Below are 23,610 nucleotides of genomic sequence, written 5' to 3' on the forward strand. Positions count from 1 at the left end.
GAGAGAGAGAGAGAGAGAGAGAGAGAGAGAGAGAGAGACAGAGAGAGGTCATGCCCCAGAAAGTGTAGGAGCCGAAGATCCAACTCCACCATTATCGGATTCTTCATCTGTGCCCGACCGCTTGAGTTGGCTCTCGAGAACTCCCATGCGTTTATTGCCTTGTGCATCAACCAAATCGTATTTCCATTTCTTGGTGTTATTGTCTGCACGCCTTCCTTTAACTGTGAAGGGTCCTTCACGTGTGAGGGATCCTTCTATTATGATCCACACCTGTTTGTTCACGTTGGCCCAATCTTGCACTGGGGGCTAGAGCCATGTCAGCTAGCACAAATTGAAGCTAAATGACCATAATGCCGACCATTGGCCACGCCGGACCTGGCGGTTCTTGGGAGCGAGTCTTTGGCTTGCCACGTCGATCCTCGTCTGAAGTCTGCCAGTCGGAGCTGTCATCCTTGACGTCCATCATCGTTGGCGAGAGGTGATTATTCTGGTTCGTGTCAGTCGGCGTTGGTGTATCTTCGAAGACACTATGCCTACCATTTCTTCAGGCATGTTCCCGACCCAAAAAAGCCGAATGTCTGTGTGATGTAGTGCGATGCGTTTTCGTTGCATGCGTTTGCAGCTCTACTTATGCTCAGTCGCATTGCTGACATTTGACGATTGGGCGGCGTCGCAAACAGTGTGCAGGCCACACAGCAACATGGCCCGTGACAACGCCCGTCAGCCGTGTTGTCCAAGCGAGCTGACGGGCGATGCAAACTCGCTTGTAGTATGGTCCATTCCTGCTTCCGAAGGTGTGCGTGGTATCTTCATCAGCAGTCAGCTGCAGGCAGCTGACACATTCCACGTGAAACCTTTCCACCAAGATCGACCCTCTTCTCTGGGGACCCGGTGCGTTCCTCAGGCTGCATGTCCTGACGCCGTGTTTCGACTGACTCAGCGGCATGCATGTGCATTCTCCAAAGAATCTGTATCGGCAACGACCGAGGAGCCGTGTCCAGCTTCCACTTGGGTCCCAGCATCGGCTTCTTGATGACCCTGTTCCAGCTTCGAGTTGTCCCAGTTGAATATCAATGTTCGATCGTCTATATCATGTCCTGGCCGATCCTCATGCTCTGCCGTCTTTTTGGTCTCCATCTTCTGGCGAATATTTGTTACCAGGGAACGCAATTTCGATGCCTGGTGTACACCTCGCATGAAGTCTTCCAGCTCCAACCGTCGAGCATGCATACTGAGGAACCTGATCTCCTTGACGTGAGGCAGATATTGCATGGCTCGAGCGAGTTCGTTCATGGTGGTGACTTTTGGTTTTGCTCGCATGCGCAACTCGAGGTAAAGAGCAGCATCTCCCGAGGCAGACTCAAGATGATGTGGCAATTGACCACCTTCACCATTTGCACCTTGGACGGAATCCTTCAGTGGCTGCAGAGAGATGCGCCCCCAATCGTGAATGCTCATATCAAAAAGAAATGGTTTGTTGCTGGGGTCTGCTTGGAAGTAGAGGGATCGGTAGAGCTTTGATGTAGTGAAACTTTTTGGCTCCCGGGCAAGCTCTTTGAGAGTCGAGCACAGGATCTTCGTGAACGAGTTGGTGCCTTGCGGCGCATCCGTGTCTTGATCCGGCCCTGTGGCGGCGAGGATCTCAAATTTATGGTTGCCCACTTCGGCGTGTCCAAATGCAAGGGCGGCTCTGCAACAGTCGACGATGACGAGAATGTCCGCATGGCAGCGCTGAAGATTCAGCACGATGTCGTCGAAAGGCACAAAGACGTGCCCATCATCATTGGGTCTACTCCGGGCAAAGAGTTTGAGACGTTGCTTGTCATCGCCCCCTCCATGGCCTCCATAATAGACGATCAGAAGCTTGTGCGCCGTGTCGTAACGATGGGCAATTTCTGCAATTTTATAGTTGAGTCCCGTCGACGCAGTCGTGGTGGGTATGTGGTAATGGTTCACTTCAAAGTGGAATTGATGCTTGAAGATGTCACGAAGCTCTTCGATCTCGTGAGTCCAGACGTCCAGATCGTCATCCTGCCACGAGAGGAGCAATACGCCCACCGTATCGTAAGTCCGCCCTGTACGATAGTGGCCAGAGATGGTCTTCTCGAAGGTCACACGGAGATTGTCGTAAAATCTGGTGCGCCGCTCTGCGCTCGTCTCTCGTCTTCTGCTGGTCCGGGGACTTTCGGGCACATCAAGATGATCGGTGTCAGTCACTGATGGTTCCCGCTGCGTTTCGAGGTTAGACGGCACATCCATGAGCACATCCATGAGCACAGACATGCACTTCAGTCTGGCATATCATGCGGTTGAGGTGCAACTACAGAAGCTGTACTCGTGCTGCGGGCGTACAGCGCATCCAATTAGTAGTATAAAGATGGTTGCACATCACGTCCATACAGCTCGCAGCCCTTCCGCGACCTCGACTTCGCTTCGCAGTCGATACGACAACTGCCACGTCCGGCCAGCCCTAGTCATGCGATATCACTACAGGTATGGATCATGAATGGCATATTCATAATCGTGTGTCCTCATATATGCACACCTGCGCCTCTTGTAACCAGCAGCATCTTCCATTGGCCAGATGCTATTCTGGTCTCCCGTCGAGGCCGTCAGCAGCCACTTGGACTCGCAACGCACCCGAGTGATGTCCACATCGGCACCATGGCTACCACAATCCGCATGAACATGGTCGGCTACGGTGCAATATCCCTCCTCGGACCACGTCCGGATGCCTCCAGCTCTTCTACGTTCGTGCCATTAAGCGAGGGAGCGAGAAAGGATTGCAATGAATGCTCGTGGCGGATTCCATCTCGTCGATGCAGAATGTGTGTGCTGACGAGCTGAGAGGTAGGCGGTGGTGAGGTGGTGAGGTGGTGAGGTGGGCATCGAGTCAATTCGTCCCAATCCAAGTTGATGGCACTGTGAGTTGTGTCTGGAAGTCATCATCACTTGCGGTAGGAGGTACCATAGATATATGCCAAGACTTATTGTGCCCATCCCGAGACTCGGCCGAAACACTCCGAAAAAAGTGCTGCCGACCGTTGGCCACTGAATCAATATTGATGGTGAATCCCATACTCCTCGAGGAATGATGGCGACCAAAGATGACCAATCCTTCCTCTCCGTCGTTCATGCTACTGACGAGTTTGTCCAGCACTCAGTCCACACATGCCACTGTCAAAACACTAATCGTGATCACAGCTTCCCGTACGACCCAGCGGCCCATCATGAATACTACGCCTTGTACCTCCCACAAGACGACCAGCCTCATGGCTATCTACTGCCCGAGGTCGTAGCCAAAATGCCATGGACTTCATCCTTCCACATCCAGCACGACCATCCCCGACGAGTCACGGTGCTGGACAGCTCCAACGGCCGTCGCACGGCAGAAGCCATCAACAGCGCCCTCCAAGAAGTCATCACGTCCGCCATTGAGCAGAAGCGATTCCATGTCTTCAATGGCCAGCACTCCGAGCCCTTCGCCATTGCCGGAGCGAGATACGACGGTCCGGTTCAGCTCGAACGCTTTGCTACTTCTCTCTTCGGCATCACGACCCGCGGCGCCCACATGATCGCATACACGCATTCCTCGGAGGAGGGGATGAAACTCTGGATCTCGAGGAGATCACCGCATCTCTACATCTGCCCCGGAATGTTGGACTCGACCGTTGCGGGAGGCGTCAAGTCTGGCGTGTCACCTCTCGACACACTCATCGAAGAGGCGGACGAGGAGGCGTCGCTCCCAGAAGACCTCGTGCGCAGACTGGCCAAGTGCCGCGGTGTGGTGTCTCATATGTCTGTGACTGGCAGCCTGTTCCCAGGCGAGAAAGGTCTCGTATGTCCCGACTATGTGTACGTCTATGACATGGAGCTGCCGGCGGATGTGATTCCCAGACCGCACGATGACGAAGTGAGTGAATTCTCCCTCATGGGCGTGGAAGAAGTGCGAGACGCCTTGTTGAAGGGCGAATTCAAGCCGGATTCAGGAGCTGTCGTGGTCGAATTCTTGGTCAGACATGGTGTCATCACTCCGGAGAATGAGCCGAACTTTGTGGAGATCAATATGCGACTGCACAGGAGACTGCCATTCAGGACGGGTTGAAAATTCAGAAGACCATGTGACTCTCCCTCAGTCTCACGTCGTGATCAGACGGCGGAATCTGACTCAGAAGACGCATCGAGCACAGATAGAGGTCTGACTGGACTGACTGTTCCCTACATGATCGACCTATCCTGGAACTAGCGCCACCAGGGCACCCCATCTCATCAGACCAGCTCTCTTTCCAATGTGCCCGAATCCTTTGTGCCTCGCCGACTCGCATTAGCAGAACTCTTGACATGCGCCACCTGCTCAATGTCTGTGCGTACCACAATCTGGCCGAGATTCACGTCACATCTCCCTCGTGGAGCATCCGTCGTGACCGACTGATCATCTTTCGCACAACCCATTTCAATCTCTTCCACACACTCCAGCAATTGCGGATCTTTCGTGCGTCTCGAAGTCTTCTCCACCAAAGACTTGTTGACCGTCGAGATGGACACCTTGGACGAAAACTTCCCGCCAAAAGAACCTTGTCCGGAGTTAGACTTGCACACGTAAGCATATCCCTGGCTTTTCCGATCCTGTTTGTTGCGATCTTTTCCTCCTCCTCCTCCAGACCGACTGCCATCACTGAAGCCGGTTGATCTCCCGCTCGCGTACCCCGTTGCGGCCTTGAACAACCTGGGAAACAGACAGCGCAGAGTCGGCAAGCACGAACAGATGATGCCGACGTTGATTTCCACGCTGGACCATATCATCACCATGGGATTCTGATAGCTTGTATCCTTGGTCTCCCACAGTTTGATCAGTGACGGAAGGCGGAGGATAGAGATGATGATAACGAGACCAGCAAGCGCAAAGACTCCCATGAGCGCGTATTTTTGGCGAGAGGGAAGCTGAAGTTTGTTGAGTACGGGAAGGGGAAGGCAGGCAATGACGAGATCGGTTGCCATATTCAGCGCTGTGGAAGCCATGCTGTGAGTGAGGAATGATGTTAGTAGCTCCACCACATTACCAACCTCACAGCCAAGAACAGAAGCAAAGCGGGCGATGGAATAGGTACGTACGCAATGGCAAACTTGTCCTGACAAGTAAAATTCTTGATCGAATGATCCCAAACTACGCGCGCGAGAAAGAAAATCTGTCAGCATTTGGCTTGCCCATATCTTCATCCTCCTCATACTCCTCCCTCACATCCCCATGTCCCCAAAAAGTAAGTAAGGTAGAAAAAAGAAAAGGAAAAATAGTAAAGAAACAACTCACAAGCTTCCACAGGAGCACAAGTAAATACCGCCGAGAAAAATCTCCACAGCGCATAAATCACGACGACGCCCATGACGAGGTGCACGGCGAGTTTGAAGCCTTTTTGCGGGAAGAGTCGCTTGTATTGTAGGAGAATCGAGAGTTTGGTGAAGGTGAGGGAGAGGTTGTACATGATGATCATGACAAAGAACTAGATGAATGGTGGGAGTCACATGGTTAGCTGGGTAGGACCTATGATGTGGAAAGAGGGGGGTATGTGTGTCGGGGTCAAGATAAAAGTGAAGTGAAGAAAAAAGAAAAATCCTCTCACATCTCTCTGATTCAGAAACGCATCCGATTTGCTGATTTGCGACATATGTTTCCCCAATCCCGTCTGTGCTTGTGCGATGATGGTGACTGTGGTGGCGATGGAGAAGAGCTAGAGAGAAAAAAAGCACAAAACAAATCAACACATGTGAATCTTTCCTCTCTTTTCATATCAGCAAAAAAAGAAAAGAGAAAAAAAGGAGGGAAAAAAAGGACAACCCTGTCTCTTCCTCTCCCTCTCTTTCTGCTAGACAGCCAGACGGAGAGCAGTAAAGCTCATTTACCAATCCAGTCCAATCCGATCCAAACCAAAGAACCCTCTCTTCCACCCAACCTCCCTCTCGTTTTCTCCTTCTTCCCTCCCTCCATCTATCCATCCCTTCTCATCCCAATTCCCCCACCCAAAAAAAGAAAAACAAAAACAAAAAAACAAAAACAAAAAAAAGGAAAAAAGAAAAAAAGAAAAAAACATACCAAAGAAGCCCCAATACATCCATCATCCCACCCAGCATTCTTCTGCACGACACATCTCGCCAGAATTCGCAATCCGACCGAAAAGCCCGCGATAATCGGAAGGAGAATACAAATTGTTGCGACGACGGGATTGGATGCCCAGCCTATTAGGACCATATTTTGTTGTTTCTTTTTGTCTCTCTTTGCTTTTTTGAGTCCTTCTTGTGACTTTTGCGGGTTTGCGGTTGGACTGATGGAGGAGAGTCGGCGGATGTTTTTCTTTTTATTGATACGATATCTCTCCACACCTTTGTCGATTTCTGAATCGCGTCGTCGTGAAGTCTTCGTCGTCGTAGTCGGCGGTCGTCGTCGTCGTCGGCGGCAGCGGTCGTAGTAGTAGTAGTAGTAATGGTCTCGTGATCATATTCTCATTTTTTCGGGGAGAAAAGTGATCTCAGTCGTCCTCGTCCTCTCAATCCCTCAAGCAAGAGGAAGAAGTCGTATTCGTAGTCGTAGTCGAAGTCGCAATCGAAAGAGTTAATCAAACAAAACAAAAAAAGAAAACCCACACCCTTAGTAGCAAGTAAAAGTGAAGTACAGTGCAGTACAGAGTGACAGTAGGGCTAAAAGAGCAACATATCTACCCATAGTTCATCACATACAACAAACGTCCCCCGCAAACGCTACTTGGGGAGGCCGGGGGCCGGTGAGCACCAAATTCGTGGGTGATTAAAAAAGGGTATGTTGTTCCTGTTGAGATGATGACAGGTCTAGTCCGGTTACCTGGCTAGGGCTTACCCCCTTCTACATACCTGTATCTCTGTACCTCTGTAACTCTGTACCTGTATCTCCCCTATGCATTCGAAACGGGCCCCTCCCCTTCCTTGAGGGGTAGGTAGACAGGCAAGCAAGCAGACAGGCAAGCATGTTTGAGAATAGCTGTCCTGTCCTGTCCTGTCCTGTCTAGGGGAGGGGTAGGGGCAGCTTCTTCCCTCGAGGGTTCGTATGTGATATCCTCAAACTTTCTCAGTGTGCGTAGTTCCACAGGCATACATATATATACCTAAATATATACACAACATATGCCTGTCGATCTAGGCCTTTTCTCTTTGGGGTATCAATTAAAGTTCAGGAACAATCCGAGATGAATCAGATAGATACTGTCTACATAGACATTTTGTGACGAACGAGGTACATATGTACAGTACCTACCTACTACCTACCTAGGTAAGCTTCTTCTCGACTGTTCGCATTTGTTTGATTAGAGATACGAACGATCTCTTGGCCTAACCGTAATACTAAATTCTCCAGTACAGTACAGTGCCAGATCCAACCCAACAATCTATAGCCTGTTGATCTACGATGAAAAGAAAAAAGTCTCCACTCCTCGGTCAGCGAAAAAAAAAACCCCCCCACCACGAGACAGATTTCCTCTCTTCAAGAGTCGCAAGTCACAGGACCAGCTACCTAGCCATACGGGTATATACGACAAGCCGAAACGCCTTCCATCTACCTCCTCCTCCTCCTCCTCGAGATCTTCTCGGTCCGATTGAACAAACAATAGGGGGACACATCGGGGTCGTCGGGCGATGGGCTTCCTAGTTGCCCGAGAGGCCTCGGCCCTTGAATAATCACAGGCTTGATGATGATGAGACAGCGAACCCTACCTCCCGGAGCCTGATTAAACTTCCGTCTAGGTTTTCGGAGCAAGGCATATCCATGAAAACCTTCTCAATGGCGTTTATGTTTGAGTTTGCTTGGCATAATCACAAGTGTCTGGTGATGGTACATACGTAGTACATACCTGTGCGTACTAGTTCGTGAAGAGTATAGACAATCTTGTCGTCTATATAGAGACAGCAATTTTAATCTGTACTCGTATTAGCAGCAGTAGTAGTAGTAGCGCGACTGTTAGAAGGGTGTTGTGAAGTCTGGTTTGGGAGATGATGTTGAAACGTCACGTGCATGCGCTGAGTCAGCAGAGAAGCCTCACGCCATGTACCTAGAATCCATGCTCCCGCTGCATATAAACGCTCGAGACTGAGAGGGAGACGAAAGAGGTTGTTGTCTTCAATTATGTTTGTCGTAATCTGGCTCTATATGGCTCTATATATGATTCTATGTTACTGCTTTGGCGACATCAACATGGCCTCGTTCTTCTCAATAGCAGACGCCTCGTTCGTAGTCGCGTTGATCGAGTTCGAGCGGTATTCGTTAACGTTGGTGCCTTCCAAAGTGTGGTGAATGTCGGTGTTCTCCGCGGAGTCGTTGAGAGTATACTCTTCCTTATCGATGTGGCGGAAGAGGATGTAGAACAGAACGGCCACAACCGCACCAACAATGGCTGGTCCGCCGAAATCCCATGTCAAGTAAGGGTCGGTGATGATAGACGTGCAGGCAAGACCGATGGCGTACGCGAAGCCGGTGTTCAGGAGGTTGATAGCCGAGACCAGACCTCTCATGTTGGCGGGAGCACGAGAGTAGGCAATACCATATGCTGGAACGTTGACGAAGATCTCGGAGATACCACCCAGTCCGTAGGGAATGGCCATCCACCAGACAGTAATGGGTGCGACACCGGTACCCACGGTGCAATCACTGGAGCCATAGTTGCCGCAAGGAGACTGCTTATACGCATAGTAGTTGAGAATCGTGTAGCCGGCACCACCCACAGCAGACATCATCAGACCAGTACTGATACGCGCCACGGGACCGTAGTAGACGTTGAGCTTTCGGAGGAGTGGGTACAATCCATAGTTGACGATGGGTACAGTGACGATGATACTCAGACTGTTAAAGTTCTGTAGGATGCATGTTAGCGTCATTGTCGAGGCGTGCTCTGTCGAGGCACAAGGAAACCAAGCCTTACCTGAATGACATCGTTGGGCACACCATTGGTCGTCAGCATAGTCGACAAATAGCCAGCAGCTCCACCGAGACCGTTGTCGTTGATGTATTGGATGGGAAAGAAGCAGAACATTCCCGTAGCTTGAAAGGCACGCTTGACGTCCTCGACGAATTGGTCGTTCCAGTTCGTCTGGATGTTCAGGCCCGCTGCAGCAATGTGGGATGGCTTGGCGAGATCCCAGAAGCCATGGCGTCCAATCTTCATGATGCCGCCGCGGCGGAGACACACACCAAGAACCTTCATGGAACGGCCGAGGTCGCTACCTCCCGGTGGGTGCAAAACGAGACGGGGCTTCAGGAACCACAGAAGAAGTGGCAGAGGAAGGTAGAGCAGGAGTGGGAGCAAGAAAGCCAGCCACCAGCCCACGTACTTCTCGGAGTAGGTGGTCGCCACACCCATGAAGCCTCCAATGTTGATGAGCAGGTAGAACCACAGCATCGCTCTCTCGGTCGTCGCCTCGGGATCTTCAATCACTCGTTCGCCCTTTTTGGTCGTGATCACCACTGGCACTCTCGTAGTCATCTGATCCAGAAGCAGAGGGGATACATTGGGCTTGAACATGGCTACAGCATGGCGTCAGCAACTTTAGGAGAGAAGGGCAGGACGAGACGAGACGAAGCATGTCAACTCACCAGCGCCAACAGCCAGAATGTACAGAGAGAGCAGGTACGGAGTCACGGCGCTTCCGTCCTTCAGGAGTGAGGGGGCAGCAGAAGCGACCATGAGCACGTGGGCCACACCGAAAACGATGACACCGTAGCAGATGAGCTGGAAACGTCCAATTCTGGTATCTGCGAGCCAACCGAATAGGATGGGCAGAACGTAGACCAACATGGAGAAGGACTGCGACACGGCGTTCGCCTTTTGCGTTCCGAGACCGAGGGCACCGGCAGTCTCTTGAGTGCCTCGTGGGGGAGCGCCATAGCCGTTACCGCCTGCAGGCAGAGGTCGATTGACATAGTTGCCAATGAGTTGCTGTACACCATAGTATGAGGCACGCTCGCAGAATTCCACGAAACAGATCAGGTAGGCCACAGCAGGCATCTTTCCCGGGACGCGACGCAGCGTCTTGAGCTCCTCCTCTGTGGGCTTGCCATCGTAGTCGCCGGCATTGGCGAGGATGTCGTGGTAGAGGTTGGGGCCGTCGAGGGAAGTGGTGTGCTTTTCGCTGCTCGAGGCATCAGAACCGCGGCCTTGGCGGGCGTCCACGGCGACGTCTTTGCTAGCTGGAGGAGTATCAGCGTCAGCATGGGGATGGACGATGAGTGAAACCACGCTGCGAGCGAGGTAGAGTAATTGTGCGTGAGAGCGTGGGATACTCACCCATGGTGATGGCAGGTTGGGACACGTCCAGGAAGAGGGGAGCGATGAAGACGGCGGCGGTCACCAGCACGCGACATGGCGCAGGGTGATATAGGTCTTTGCATTCGGGGCCAGACTACATAGGGAGTGTTATCGGCGCATATCGTTGCCACAAAGCGGCATGCCCTCGTGGTTTCTTTCAGCGCACAGGCGGAGGGCGCAGATGGGAGCGATCATTGGCATTGTTCGGCGCGTGTGCGGCACGAGGAGCGCGCTCTGACCAGAAGGGATCATGGAGGCTACGATTGGCTGTGATGGGGGGCAGCCGAGGATGGCGAGGTGGGCTGGTGGAGGAGAGGTTGCACTACGACAGTGACTGCATTGCGCTTGGCATGGAGAGCCGCGCGAGCTTAGCGAATCTTGGTCAGACTTGGTGGGTAGAAGCATGCGCACCAAGCCTCTCTCGGCGCCTCAGGACGCTCGGCACCGGCGGGTGTGCCTGTGGTTGGCTGCAGCCTGCCTGATAACCCCAGGACAGGAAGAAAGGATTCACTTGCGAATGACTATCGCTATCGCTGTCGTCGGCGCCACTACCTAACGGGGAAGGTAGCCACATCTTGTTATGTATTGCTGGAATCCTGCAAAAAACTCACAACCTGTCCCGCCAGCAAACACATGGCCATCGCGTGTTGTCTGTTGGGTATTGCAGTATTCTATTGAAGGTGGATCCACAGCCTCCGTTTATAGCTAAAAGGTATTCCTCCAGCTACCTTAGTGATGAGTATGACCGACAATGCTCCCCACGCAGAATAGCGAATTCTCGGCGTGCGCAAACACAGACATCAGACCGTGGCAGAGTGAGGTGACTTCGGGAATCCATGGTGCAATCGCCGCCTCGGCATCTCCGGCACTATTCTAGAGCCAGCCGCATAGACCTACCCAAAGTGAGCGCTGCCAGACAGTGATCATCTCCAGCCAAAACAACAGCACACAACGTTGTATTGATGAATCGTATTCTCAGATCTGATCACTAGCTACCACCGTAGCAGTGGAAGTGCATGAGATGCATTTAGACTCTGCCAACCGTCACCCGGACCGCAAAGCTGCGACGAACCAGCACACAGGGACGATGGTATAATAGCCGGGTAACCGTTCTCTACCTATCTCCTATCTCCTACGTTACCTACACCTACACAACCTCCTACGTCCTACCTCCTCGGTACGGTACCAGTCGACACACGTATAAAGCGTGTCTTGTCCTCTGCCGCTCGGTGGTATACAAGTCTTTGTCGATATCTACAATCGAGTGCCCGCACGAAGCAACTCGCAGCGAATATGCCATCGTATTCTCTCGGTCGCAGAATTGGCAGTGCATGTAGGAGGTACCTCCTAGGAGGACTAGGAGGTAGCAGGCAGCCAAAGAGAATACGGCTCTGAGTACCGTACATGTACCTAGGCGGGAGGTATTGATGTTACAGCCGAGATAGACGCCACATTTTCATGCATGTCCCGTCGCTTCCAGAAGATTGTGCGCCGGCGTAGAATGTTCGATGCTGTGACGGCGCAGCTCACCCCATCCTTTCCTAATCACTGCAAAATGATTGGGCATGTGCGAATAACCTTGACTTTTGATGCATAGGAAACCGGAAATCGTTGTCGCAGTGCTGTTTCAGTGTCTTTGTTATTATATGATGATGTGCAGAGTGCGTGCCCCTCCTTGGGTATAACAGACTTCGCTCTCTTGCCAACAGTGCGACTCGTGCAAAAAGAAATCTTGAAGGAACGAAAAAAATGATTCCGAAACGGGGAATTGAACCCCGGCCTCCTCGGCACTTCGTATTGCAAATGTCAACACTTGAGAGCGAGAAATCCTAGCCACTAGACCATTTCGGATTGATGTGACAACGTAAGTGCTCAAAATATATATAGGTGATACAACATCTCCGCCGCCCAGCTGAACAGACACTGATAGCTTTACACGAGGCTGACATCGGAAATTTATGGTGAGGAGCAAAGACAACATGCGAGTTCACTTACATGGCCTTGGAACTACCTATGAACTTCTCAATCTCTCGAGCAACAACATCCGGAGCCTTATGCGTGACGTCAATCTCAATTTCGAGCTCACCACCAAAATGATAGATGTCTTCCGTGTCACGGATGTGATGCAGAATATCGACATCGGTCAGCTTCGTGTTACTTTCTCCTCCACGCGATGCGAAGGTCAGCCGCCGAACGTTCTCCTCAAGATCACAGGTCAAAATAATAGACACGAAAGAAGACTGTCTTGCCTGGGCTGCGGCAGCATAGTCCTGAGCGGCAGAAGCACCAGTTTCATCGGAAGATTGCTGATCGGTGAAAATCCAGGTGATTTCTCTGGTGGATTCGCTGGTGGCAATAGAGTCCAGGACTACACGTCGCTGTGAAGATGAGTCATAATGGTTTTGACTTGTTCATTTGATCGAGAAGTAGCCTCACCATCTGTCGACGTAGAGGCTGATATTCCGGCATGCCTCGTTCATAGATTGATGAGGTGGCATCGATCAAGTTATGGTTGTCGAAGACTTTTGTATTCGGAAGGATAGCACTGCAGTCTGTCAAAATTGTGAACAACCTCGAGTAGCGTATTATTCAATACGGTAGGTAGACAAACCGAAGCTCTCGAGCGACAGAAAGCTTTCCTACTCCAGGATAGCCATTGATGTAGACGAACAGAGGCTGCGACTTTGCTGCCATTGTGAGGAGCTTTGTTTCAAATGGAAGAAGTGTCGAGTTAAATAGAGTCTTATCACGCGTTGATATGAAATGCTGGCGAGGACCTACGCCGCTACGCGAAATCGCGGATAGGATAATAGTCATAGATATGTATGGTACATCCTTCCAATATGTAGATGTCGCATTCAATTTCCGCTGTTCACCCGTTGCCGTGTTGAAAGAATGCATGTGTTACATTATGTAAGCCATGGCTTTCACTTCACCACCTCTCTTTATCGCCCTCCGCCTATACCATCAAAACACAGCGAGCGCTCCGTGTCAATTCCTTACAGTCCTATCTCTCGGCCCATATTCTACAGTCGCCCTGATTTGACTACACTCCTCGACATAGTCCGCCCGCGACTCGATTGGACTTAGCCAAACAAGAACAAGTCGTCGATATCATATCCATATCGCGGGCGTTGGCAAACTGGCACTGTTGATATTTACTACTCGCCCGCTACAGCAAGAAGAGAAGCTTCAACGAGGCCCGCGGGTTGGAGCTATTGGACCCCGGTGATTCAGAGGCATACTCGTGATAAACAAGTCTTCAGAGCTGCTGTCAGAAAGATTCTGCGAGCAGCGATCCGGATGATACAGTGATTCTTCAGCACGTTACTATCCTAAGCCACCGGAGTCGCGCCCGTTAACGTGTAGTCGATCTGTACTGCTTGTTCCACATCCGGTCGAACTACTACGGAATCGGTACGGCCCGTAGATGATGCCTACTGAACCTGCTATCTATGGATCATCGGTCTTGCGATTCCAAGCTGAGCAGCCCATTGCGCGCAAAGTCAGAGCGGTTTTCGATGGTCGGCTGTGAGGTCGAACGACGTTCATCTTCACTCGTGGTAGTATAACGTTCAGGGATGGCCTGGGGCCGTGTCGTTCCGACTAGCTAACATCGTGAATACTCCCCATTAGCTAGTGCTAGTGCTTGTAAGTAGATGAAGCTAAGAGACTGCAAGTGTCACTCTACATCCTACCTTGTTTGCTTTCGGACTTGCCTCCAGCAACCACAGGCACATTCTCCCTATCGGTCCGCCTCATGCAAGACGTAGATGCGAAAAGTCAAAGTGAGATCAAAAGCATACTCGCCTTCCTGCCACTCGCAGGAACTTCGAGCATCCTGTCCTCACATTCCAACCATGAGTTGCAAACGATGAATACTGAACTCTCCGTCAGCGGCAACAACAACTCGATTGTAAACGAACTATTCAGTCGCTTACCCACCAGTTCTCGCGGGCATGCTGTCGCTGTGATTGGTAAACCCTCTAGCACATTCTTCTTCCTCTTCTTTGCCTTCGCAGGCGCTCAGACTGCGAATTTGGCCTCCAACCCCAACACTGGCACTACTGTCATCACGGTGGCATCGCAGAAATCGCCTGCTCAATTTCTCTATATATCGCTCTCCTTTGGTTTCGCGCTCGCAGCAACACCATGAATTCTTTGATTGAGTAGAGGATTGTTCAATCCGGCGGTATGTGGTCAAATTGCATGTCCAACAATCACCACCATTCTGCAGCTGATAGATGTGTATATCAAGGTCACTTTAGGCATGGTCCTCATCCACGCAATTACGATCGTCCGCGGTGTTCTCTTGTTCATTGCTCAAATGCTAGAGGCGGGTATATTGGGTAGGCCTATTATCCGTCTCCGTATTAGCAGTCTTGCTCAACGAGCACTCGAGTACAAGACTACGAATCCTGATCCCGAGGCACAAACTCTCGCTCCTACCGTCCCAGCAGCAGTAATTGTAACAAGTGTCTAGTATCTCGCAGCAAATGGCTCCGAAGGAAGTACCTAGTACTTGAAGCCTGAGAGTAGGCATATGCCTTCGTAAAGACCCCGATAAAGAGAACAAAAGCACATTGCAGCGGTCCAAAGAACTAGAAAACAATTCAGGGGCTTGAATATATATTTTATCAATCAAGCTATTCCTATACAACGACGATTATGAAGAGAAGCTACCTAGCAGCCGATCAATCCTATCCTATCTTCCTAGCTGGAAACTTTCTCGCTGATCGTCCATCGCTATATCCAGGATTGAAAAAACGGCGGCAGTAGTAGTAACAACAACAACACTCCTACAACTTGACCTTCTAAGAGCTTCCCTAAACCTAGGCGAATTCGTACAACAAAACTGATAACTACCTACTTACTTATCAAAAGATATCCTAATTGCTTCAACAAGCTACGTATCTCGGTAGTAGCGACGATCCCTTATAGAAGTATGTATAGGTAGAGTCGCTCCAACGAACGTTATATATATAATTTCGCGCTACTTGAATACTAGGAGTAGGTAAGCAAGATCTAAGTAAGTCTATCCTATAAATTTATCTTACTTCTCTTGAATAGTCTCTATCGGAAAGAGGATCTAGTAGTCGAATACTCGTTTGTAATGCATATATATACTTTAGGGAATAATAAGGTTAGCTACGTACCTTGGACAATGTTACCTACTTAGACTAGGTTTTTTACTTAGGGTAGATTTCTGTTACGTTTTATTTGCTTATTAGATCTAGAGAGAGGGGGAGAGAGGGAGAGGGAAAGAGACGGGGAGAGAGCTATATACCGTTGTTGGATACCTAGTAACGTAGGTAATTTTTCTGGAAGTAATGTAGTATATATCCGCATAGGTATATTTATATTTATATTTACACTTTACCTTACCTTACCTTCTCTTGGATTTTCCTAATTTTTCGATTTCTTCGTCTTCTTCTTCCTCTTAAAGCCGGAAGTTCTCGACGATTACTCCCATTCGATCAGGCTAAGAGAATGGAAGTGAATAAGGGTAGGGGAGTTGAGACGGCTGGCATCATTAACACAAAATCGGGGATTCGTTCTCCTTTGCTTTTTTTCGAGAATGGCCATACTCTACAGTGACAGGCACTTCATAAGAGGTCCATCCCTACTATCCCCCTCTCCTCCCCTACACCACCACCACCTCATCTCATCTCCTTCAAACCAACAAATGCCCTCCACTAGTACTAACCATAGCGCCCGAAACATTCCGATCCTTCATCAAATACAAATAACTCTCGGCAACATCTACGACCTGCCCAACCTTGCCGACGGGGATTTTCTTCTCCATCTCCGCAAACATTCCCCGTTTCACATCCTCGGGCATATCCTTCCACAATTCCGTATCCACCACTCCCGGAGACACGAGATTGATTCGCAAGGGTTTCAAATCGAGTGCCATGCCCCGCACCATTCCTTGCAGACCGGTCGCGTAGGAGTTGACGACGGTCCAGTCGGGAAGAGGTCGTTCGGACACGGAACCTGTCGTGATGATGATGCTGGATGCGGGGCCGGGGTTCATGTATTTGGGGGCGAGTTTGCCGAGGAAGAGGGGCGCGAAGAAGCGGACCATGCCTTGATATTGGAAAATTATTAGCATGTGTATGCATGCGATTTCGCACTCGGAAAAAGAGAGAAACAAAGAAAGAAAAAAAAAAGAAAAAAAAAAAAAAAAGACTCACCAGCCTTCTTAACCCCCTCCATCTCAATCCCCTCCAATTTCATCGTCGCCAATCCATCTCCCGCCGTATGCACCACATGATCAATTCCCTTCCCCACCAACTCCAACAACCTCTTCACTTCCGCCTCCAAAGTCTTCTCCTCGCCCAAATTACACGCAAAACCTCGAATGCGATTCTGCGCCGCAGCAGAAGGGTAGGCGGCAGATAATTTGGCCACGGCTTGTTGGACGCGCGTGTCGTTGGAGGAGGAAATTGTGACGTTGCAGCCGTTTTCGAGACAGGCTTCTGCGACGCCGTAGCCGATGCCTAATTTTTGTGGGGGAAAAAAAGAGAAGAGAGGACATGTCAGTGGGGTTTTTCTTTTTGGATCATGGGATGTATTTGGTGATGGGGAATGGAATGGAAATGAGACTTACCTGCTGAACCTCCTGTGATGAGGATTTTGGCGCCTTGGAGCTTTTGGGTGTACTTGACTTGGTCGGACATGATGTTTTCTCTCTTCAATTTACTTGTTCCCGATATATGAGTGGTGGTGGTAGTGATGGTGATGGTGGTGGTAGAAGTAATAATATATGTTCATTGCAATGCGGTGGGTGTAGTAGCTCGGAGTTAGGGATTAGTGGAGAAATTACATCATGGAGCGACAATGGGTGCCGTTCAAGAGGTGTGCAAATGGAGAGATGACGAGCAGATTTCTGAATCTACTTGCCGACGGAGGTATAGAGGTACCGTGGTAGGAATGGTCCGCTTCGGCTTCATGCGAACAGCAGCACCTCTTGCACGCTACCTCCTAGTAGCTCCTGCTGGCCTACGGACATATCGCCGGAGAAATGGCCCTCACTCTCCGACAGGATAGGGGAGACTAGACCCCCACAATGGCCAACAATGATATGAGAAAGCCACTTCCATCGTGGCACAATCTCTTCGTGGTCATCGTCTGCTCACAAACAGCATATGATCCCGGTCGGGCGGTGCTGGTGACGACCTCAGCGCTGACACATATATAGTTGAGCTCAATATCCTTCACTTTGTTGTTCACTTCCGACTTGTACAATTCCCCAACAGTCATGCTCAAGCAAAGTGCCATCTCTGGTTCACCTGTTTGCGAGTGACCTGTTCTGGTATTAGCATATCTCGTACCACGTTGTAGCAGGAACCTTACCAGAGGTGCCACCACAAAAGTGACGATGGCGAGCCCAGCAACAGTAGCAAGCATCTGAAACTTGTTGAAGTCCTTCCCAAGCACATCAAAGCTGGAGCTGGGAGTGAGTCTGGTACCAAAAAGATCCATCCCATAGGCAAACACCAGACTGGTACTCTCCACCAATGCGGGACTGGTGATGATATCCCAGACACCTACTACTTCTCTTTTGTGGTTGAGATACCACTTCGGGTCAAACTCAATTATGGGGATGTATCTGACCAGTCCTTCCATTTGTTCGTCCTTTGTCGGATCACGCCCAACAGGACGTCGAGGATCTAGTACCTGGTATGGTATGCCAATAATGGAGCTGGAATCCGCAAGGACTGCCAATAACTGGCGAGAGGTGATGCCTTGACGCGTCCGGGTAATGGCCAGCGTGCTGATCGTCTCTGGGATCTGGTATGATTTGCTCAGAACGTATGGCTTGGGTGGATTTTCCAGGCTCGACGAGTTGACGTTCTCGCCCAGCATTCCACGATCATTGGGAGCAGAGGACTCGAACAGTTCACCTACCACAAGGTAATGACCCTTGGGCATATTGGGCGCAGTTTCCGCAGTGTACGAGTACGCGAACCAGTTCTCTGTGATGATTGCAGATATTGGTGCCGTGAGATCAACATTTTGCTGGAGATCTGCATGCAATGTGGTACCGGTGATGGTGTCCAGGACGGAGAAAGTGGCACTACCAGCAGCTCTATTTGCTGTGACAAGCAAAGCAATGTTGGGGCTGAGATATTTGTACAGGACTCTTCTATCACCCAGGACCTTGCCAATGGATGCCACGGGATCATCGACGGGGCGAGGAACAAATATGACGATACGCTCGTCATCGGAGACAACAAAGTGCCACAGCGCGCCACCGGATCGGATTCCAGGCTTGCTACCTGCGACAACTCCATCTGGCTGTGATCGAAAGAACACGGTATTTGCATCTGGCGCTTTCAGAGTCACATCAGGGATGGCGACGTCAGCTCCCGTAGTAGCACTCAGCGCTACTTGCGGCGGGCGGCCATCCACTTGGACATAAAGGACTCCGTTGGCAGCTGTCTTGATGATGGGACGCCGCCAAGGTCCAGGAATTTGAAGTTCTCCGACATCCTTACTCCAGAGAATCTTGTTCGCTGCGGCTGCGTCGAGCGCAACGACTCTGTTGTTGTTCGTCACGCAAGCGATGATCTGATGGAAGCCAAACACATCGCCAGACACGCTACTCTCCGCTGTGGTCCCGAACACACCATTCTGAAACCTCTGGGGCAATCCCAGCAAGAGTTCGGGCAGCTTTTGCAAATCTTGGACGTGACGTGTGACGCGGTGGATGTAAGCGCTGATGACGTTGCTATGCGCTTCAATCTCGAGCTCGTGCGCAAATGCCTCGACCTCTGCTGTCGTGGCGAAGGTAGCCGACACAGTGGACGCGAGCATTTCTGGTCTCTGCCAGACTGGAGTGCCTCCTCGGATCAGTACCCAGTCTCCAGTGGATAGCAGCACGGCTGAACGCACGGCCGAGACGTCGCTTCCTTTCAAAGATACCTCCGAGACAGAATGAATGGGCGATACAATCTCGCCGGCGACAGCGCCGACAGCCAGGTCCCCTAATGGCCACCTTCCAAGCACACCATGCGAGTCGGATGCCACGGTAAGGATCTCGCTGGTTGTGATTCGGGTGAAGTAGACATTTGCGTCCAGATTGCTCGTCGAAAAGGAGCCCTTGCCAGCGACCTGGGGAAGTGAGTAAGCCTTTTCCACCTTGTTCTTGTTCAGGTCAATGTGGTATACTTCCGCCCAATGGGAAGCGTCAGTCTCGAAATGCACCAAGAAATGCGCAACCGCGGTGGTATGGTAGGGTGCATGAATTCGAACCCTCTGCACAGTATGTTCGTCGTGCTTGCCAATGTTGAAAGATGCCACTGTCTTGGTGCCAATAATGTTGACCTTGAGCACCGTATACGCAGCGTCGGTCCAGGCGATGATCGGAGAGGCGGAATTTGCTCCCACTGAGATGATCGACTCGGCTGATGCCAGCTCATTTTCTGAATTGAGTGAATGCTCGTCGATCTTTCGGCCCGTCACTGGATCAAAGGAAAGCACCTTGATTTTAATGTAGCCCAGCATGGTCTTGTGCAGTAGAATGGCGAAAACATCGGTAGCTGACGCCGAGAGTTGGAATGGTGCGTCTCCGCTGTCAATTTTCTGCGTCCATTTCAAGTCACCCGATGATCCATCCAGGCGATGGATGGCAGGGTCTTGGCCGCCGGTCAGAACAATGGCATCCTTTGCGGTAGATTCGCTGCCATCATTGAGTTCCAGGATCTCGACGTCTTCGATGCTTCCTTCCAAGCGGCGGCTCCATACCAGTCTGCCATCAGCAGCACTCCATGCCGAAACCTCGCCCCCCGTCCCAGTCACAATCACGTCCTGGCCTTGACCAGCACGTAGGAAGGTGGAAGCGGAGATAGTTGCATCCGGTGAGAGCAGCTGACGCCAGACAATGGAGCCATCGCGGGGGTTAACGGCTCCCAACACAGCATGTTCGGAGAGAGTGTAGATGAGAGAGGCCTTGGATGCAGGATTGGGCCGATGAAACAGCGTGGTATCTTCCTTGGGCAGGCCCAGGAGGGGGTAGTGATAGTCGACGTTCCAGGCCTCGTCGGCGAAGATGGCGGTGGCGGAGTGTAGCAGAAGCGTAGCAGCTCCCAGCAGTGGCAGACGCATCGCGATGGATGGCTCTGGAATGATTGACCTGCGGTAGCCTGTAGGTAGTGCGGGCAGCTGTCCTCCGTCCTCCGTTGCGCGTGAGGTGTTTCGTGTCTGCCTGGCTGCCTGGACTGGGACTGGACTGGGGAAGGCTGATTAGGCTGATTCTGGTGCTAGCTCGCGGCTCGGTCCGCAGTAGTCAGCATCAGCAGTCAGCAGTCAGTAGTCAGCAGTTGTCAGCAGTACCTACCTAGTCAGCACCTGAGAAGGCTGAGAGAGTGCCTGAGTGACGCCTTGACGCCTGTCCAGTCCAGTCCAGCTGCAATTATGGCGGAAGCAGCATGTGAGTGTGAACGTGCCCGTGTCATCATCATCCATAGCTGCGGCGGTACCTGTATACATGTACTTGACATTACCTTCTACATGTACATACAGCCTCATACAGGTACACACACACAGTGACTACATAATATACTATCTAGGCCTAAGGCAAGTCGGCGGTAGTGGGCTGGTAATGGTTATGCCGTTATGGTATGCATGCCGACCGCTATCTCGGCCTCTCCTCCGTACACACTCCCAGCACTCCCAGCACTCCCAACACTCCCAGCACTCCCGTCATCCACGCGCGCGTTCCGCCTCTGCTACTGTACTCTATACCTACTAGCTGCTCTCTCAACGAAACAGACGTCTTGGCGGCCATGCTGCCATGCTGCGAGCCATATCATCCATATTGCTTGCATGCACGGGACAGAAGAGAATAATGCATTCAACGGTTGACGGTATAAGGTCCTATGTATAGTGCTGCAGGACATGTATAAACCAACCTACCTTACTAATGAGTCCAATGTGCATCCTTCTCCCCGGCCGCCGGCGAATGAGAGCATTGAGAGGTGGCAGTGCCATTAAAAAAAACATGCAGACTTTGACGAACCAGGTTCACCGAGCCCTTTCTCCAAACGCGGATAGGTTCGATAGGTTCGACAGGCATGCCACCTCCCCGTCGACTCCCCGACTCCCCTCTCCCCCCTAGGAGGTAGGAGGTAAGGCCCAAGAGGCCCTAACTCAATCATCATGCGTCGTGCGTCTAGCTAGCTTCCCTTAGCGAGCCACATACAGGAGAACGTCGTCTGGTCGTGGATGTATCTGTCTGGTCTTGATTGTTTTCAGGGAATGCCCTCCCTTTATTGTTGGCAGCGTGACAAGAGGCCAACCTAACTCAATACACCTAGATCGCTGCCATGGGGACGCGACTCAATGGCTTAGGAGCTACTGCACCCAACTACTCACACTACCTACTACTATACTACCTGACTACAAGGTATACTATACTATACTACTATTGCTACTGCTACTGCTACTGCTACCACCTCCTACCACTATCCTACTCTCTGTGAAAAAAAAAAAGAGTGCGCGCGCCGTCACTTCTCCTCCTCATCATCCTCCTCCTCCTCTGCCTTCACCACCACCATTACCACCACCACCACCACCACAACCCTCTCCTCCCCAACCAAAAAGTCTTCATCCCTCCAACCGTTGCCCTACCCTCCCTACCCAAGGTCCCCTAAGACGCCACATGCATCCGCGTCCGTGCCGTCCAGTGCTGCTGTTGTGATCCCGCAGCCTGCGCCTCCTCCGGTCCCCTCCCATCTTTGTTCCCGATTCCAATCATATCACCTGCGGGACGCGCATCACGTCGGTTTGGATGGACCATTGCACGCTCGACGCCTACTCAGTCGGATATCCACCTTGTCATACCCTCCGGGGAGGTGTGATCTGTAGGCGCAGCTTCCTCTTGCGCTCTCTCTGACCGGCCTGGGAAAGAAGGGGGGAAAAGGCGGCAAGGCGGCGGCGGGTACAGTAGTAGTCAAAGCAGTGTAGAGGGAGCCAAGCCAGCTGCAAAAGTTGCTTTGCTTGCTGCAATCATGTCTCGAGCAGGGTACCAGAGAGAATACCACATTGCCGTGCTGGGCTCCGGCGGAGTGGGCAAGAGTTGTCTGACTAGTGAGCACACCGTCTTCACCTTCTTCTTCTTCTTCTTCTTCTCCATCTTCTCCATCTTCTTCTTCTTTGTCCTGCAACAAATGGCGTGGGGAAGAAGCAAGCAGAAAGCACTGACTGATCACGCGCGGCGTAGTGCAATTTGTCCAGGGGATATTCATAGAGCGATACGATCCGACCATCGAGGACTCATATCGCAAGCACATTGACGTAGATGGCAGACATGTGGTCCTGGAGATCATGGATACGGCAGGAACAGAACAATTCAGTAAGTGCGCACCTACCTAGGTACCTACATCAGACCTATTCCCACGCCTGGCCACTTCTTCACTCTCCCCCTCAAAACAATTCGCTAATGCTCCACCAGCGGCCATGAGGTATGCAACCCACTACTATATTCTTCCACCACCGCTTCTCCTGTTTCCCCCCTCCCCTCAGGAAGCACGTCGACTGATTCACAACCCATCGCGCACAGAGACATGTACATGAGACTGGGCCAGGGCTTTCTCTTAGTGTTCAGCATCACCTCCGCATCGTCCCTCCGCGAACTCGTCGAGCTCCGCGAACAAATAGTGCGCACGAAAGGCGATCCACAGTTCCCCATTGTGCTCGTGGGAAACAAGTCGGATCTCGAGGAAGACCGGGCCGTGTCGAGAGCCAAAGCGTTTCAGCTTTCGCAGAGTTGGGGAAATATACCATATTACGAGACGAGCGCACGACGAGCTACGAATATCAACGAAGTTTTCATGGATGTCTGCAGGCAGATTATCAGAAAGGATCTCGCAAGAGCACGAACAGACGATGGGGGAGGTGGTGGAGGTGGGGGTGGAGGTGGTGGTGACAGACGGCGTCGGGAACGGAGGAGAAGAGACGATCGAGACGGGCGCAGAGATAGAGGCGGCGGCGGCGGCGGTGGCGGTGGTGGTGGTGGTGGCGGCTCGAGATGTACGATATTGTGATAATGCTACTCAGCCATCCATCCATCCATCCACATCCACCTAGGTGTCGAGCGTGCAAGCTGCATACGCCTTCTTTCCTCACCTGCATGCATGCATCCTCATAGGGTGGTCGTTCACGCGCGCAAAACGGATCACGCAGGCTTCCTACCTATTTTTTCTGCCCATTGTCCAACCAATCACACAAAACACACACAACAAAACCAAAAAAAACTCAGGTACATACTTTGCAACCACGAAAA

The 23,610-nt window shown here is 51.3% G+C and overlaps 10 protein-coding genes and 1 non-coding gene across 11 annotated transcripts; 3 read left to right on the forward strand and 8 right to left on the reverse strand.

Moving 5' to 3' along the window:
* Positions 1-34: 34 nt before the first annotated feature.
* SEPMUDRAFT_148445 (uncharacterized protein) lies at positions 35-2,639 on the reverse strand. The gene is made up of 2 exons (XM_016904934.1): positions 538-2,639; positions 35-487 (listed from the first exon to the last, which is right to left on the reverse strand). The coding sequence occupies exon 1, from the start codon at positions 2,281-2,283 to the stop codon at positions 937-939; it is 1,347 nt and encodes a 448-aa protein (XP_016761187.1). The 5' UTR covers positions 2,284-2,639; the 3' UTR covers positions 35-487; positions 538-936.
* Positions 49-552, reverse strand: SEPMUDRAFT_116130 (uncharacterized protein; the record flags this gene model as incomplete). Its single annotated transcript, XM_016901230.1, has 3 exons — positions 49-306; positions 359-487; positions 538-552. 3 exons carry the CDS (start codon positions 550-552, stop codon positions 49-51), a joined length of 402 nt encoding a protein of 133 aa, XP_016761188.1.
* Positions 2,640-3,094: 455 nt separating the features above from the next.
* On the forward strand, positions 3,095-4,869 carry SEPMUDRAFT_132443 (uncharacterized protein; the record flags this gene model as incomplete). The annotated part of the gene is made up of 2 exons (XM_016902494.1): positions 3,095-3,147; positions 3,205-4,869. 2 exons carry the CDS (start codon positions 3,095-3,097, stop codon positions 4,103-4,105), a joined length of 954 nt encoding a protein of 317 aa, XP_016761189.1. The 3' UTR covers positions 4,106-4,869.
* Positions 3,422-6,244, reverse strand: SEPMUDRAFT_132444 (uncharacterized protein; the record flags this gene model as incomplete). The annotated part of the gene is made up of 5 exons (XM_016902495.1): positions 3,422-5,020; positions 5,113-5,164; positions 5,309-5,498; positions 5,619-5,726; positions 6,089-6,244. 5 exons carry the CDS (start codon positions 6,242-6,244, stop codon positions 4,270-4,272), a joined length of 1,257 nt encoding a protein of 418 aa, XP_016761190.1. The 3' UTR covers positions 3,422-4,269.
* Positions 6,245-8,117: 1,873 nt separating this feature from the next.
* SEPMUDRAFT_148446 (MFS general substrate transporter) lies at positions 8,118-10,593 on the reverse strand. Its single transcript, XM_016904935.1, has 4 exons — positions 10,299-10,593; positions 9,608-10,201; positions 8,937-9,538; positions 8,118-8,868 (listed from the first exon to the last, which is right to left on the reverse strand). Exons 1-4 carry the CDS (start codon positions 10,300-10,302, stop codon positions 8,191-8,193), a joined length of 1,878 nt encoding a protein of 625 aa, XP_016761191.1. The 5' UTR covers positions 10,303-10,593; the 3' UTR covers positions 8,118-8,190.
* A 1,479-nt stretch (positions 10,594-12,072) lies between these two features.
* SEPMUDRAFT_t34 lies at positions 12,073-12,170 on the reverse strand. Its single transcript has one exon. It is a non-coding gene; the product is annotated as a tRNA-Glu (tRNA).
* Positions 12,171-12,294: 124 nt separating this feature from the next.
* Positions 12,295-13,013, reverse strand: SEPMUDRAFT_155484 (uncharacterized protein; the record flags this gene model as incomplete). The annotated part of the gene is made up of 3 exons (XM_016907624.1): positions 12,295-12,697; positions 12,756-12,864; positions 12,931-13,013. The coding sequence occupies 3 exons, from the start codon at positions 13,011-13,013 to the stop codon at positions 12,311-12,313; spliced, it is 579 nt and encodes a 192-aa protein (XP_016761192.1). The 3' UTR covers positions 12,295-12,310.
* A 1,066-nt stretch (positions 13,014-14,079) lies between these two features.
* SEPMUDRAFT_116135 (uncharacterized protein) lies at positions 14,080-14,475 on the forward strand (the record flags this gene model as incomplete). Its single annotated transcript, XM_016901231.1, has 1 exon — positions 14,080-14,475. The coding sequence occupies one exon, from the start codon at positions 14,080-14,082 to the stop codon at positions 14,473-14,475; it is 396 nt and encodes a 131-aa protein (XP_016761193.1).
* A 1,398-nt stretch (positions 14,476-15,873) lies between these two features.
* Positions 15,874-20,432, reverse strand: SEPMUDRAFT_162878 (DUF1620-domain-containing protein; the record flags this gene model as incomplete). The annotated part of the gene is made up of 4 exons (XM_016908021.1): positions 15,874-16,409; positions 16,517-16,822; positions 16,933-17,629; positions 17,679-20,432. 2 exons carry the CDS (start codon positions 20,430-20,432, stop codon positions 17,588-17,590), a joined length of 2,796 nt encoding a protein of 931 aa, XP_016761194.1. The 3' UTR covers positions 15,874-16,409; positions 16,517-16,822; positions 16,933-17,587.
* SEPMUDRAFT_107139 (short chain dehydrogenase) lies at positions 15,994-17,002 on the reverse strand (the record flags this gene model as incomplete). Its single annotated transcript, XM_016900671.1, has 3 exons — positions 15,994-16,409; positions 16,517-16,822; positions 16,933-17,002. The coding sequence occupies 3 exons, from the start codon at positions 17,000-17,002 to the stop codon at positions 15,994-15,996; spliced, it is 792 nt and encodes a 263-aa protein (XP_016761195.1).
* A 1,468-nt stretch (positions 20,433-21,900) lies between the features above and the next one.
* SEPMUDRAFT_63646 (ras-domain-containing protein) lies at positions 21,901-23,493 on the forward strand. Its single transcript, XM_016909646.1, has 4 exons — positions 21,901-22,415; positions 22,549-22,680; positions 22,780-22,789; positions 22,888-23,493. Exons 1-4 carry the CDS (start codon positions 22,337-22,339, stop codon positions 23,369-23,371), a joined length of 705 nt encoding a protein of 234 aa, XP_016761196.1. The 5' UTR covers positions 21,901-22,336; the 3' UTR covers positions 23,372-23,493.
* Positions 23,494-23,610: the final 117 nt, after the last annotated feature.

The sequence above is a fragment of the Sphaerulina musiva genome (genome assembly GCF_000320565.1).
Source record: "Sphaerulina musiva SO2202 unplaced genomic scaffold SEPMUscaffold_4, whole genome shotgun sequence".
In the NCBI taxonomy this organism is placed as follows: Eukaryota; Fungi; Ascomycota; class Dothideomycetes; order Mycosphaerellales; family Mycosphaerellaceae; genus Sphaerulina; species Sphaerulina musiva.

What these genes read in the sequence shown, in the direction of transcription:
- SEPMUDRAFT_148445 (XM_016904934.1), bottom strand. Translation starts at nt 2,283, where the DNA reads ATGTCTGTGCTCATGGATGTGCTCATGGATGTGCCGTCTAACCTCGAA.
- SEPMUDRAFT_148446 (XM_016904935.1), bottom strand. An exon ending in CATTCTGGCTGTTGGCGCTG is followed by an intron (nt 9,539 to 9,607) that starts GTGAGTTGACAT and finishes GCCATGCTGTAG; the next exon opens with CCATGTTCAAGCCCAATGTA. An exon ending in TGCCCAACGATGTCATTCAG is followed by an intron (nt 8,869 to 8,936) that starts GTAAGGCTTGGT and finishes TGCATCCTACAG; the next exon opens with AACTTTAACAGTCTGAGTAT.
- SEPMUDRAFT_63646 (XM_016909646.1), top strand. Translation starts at nt 22,337, where the DNA reads ATGTCTCGAGCAGGGTACCAGAGAGAATACCACATTGCCGTGCTGGGC. An exon ending in GGGCAAGAGTTGTCTGACTA is followed by an intron (nt 22,416 to 22,548) that starts GTGAGCACACCG and finishes CGCGCGGCGTAG; the next exon opens with TGCAATTTGTCCAGGGGATA.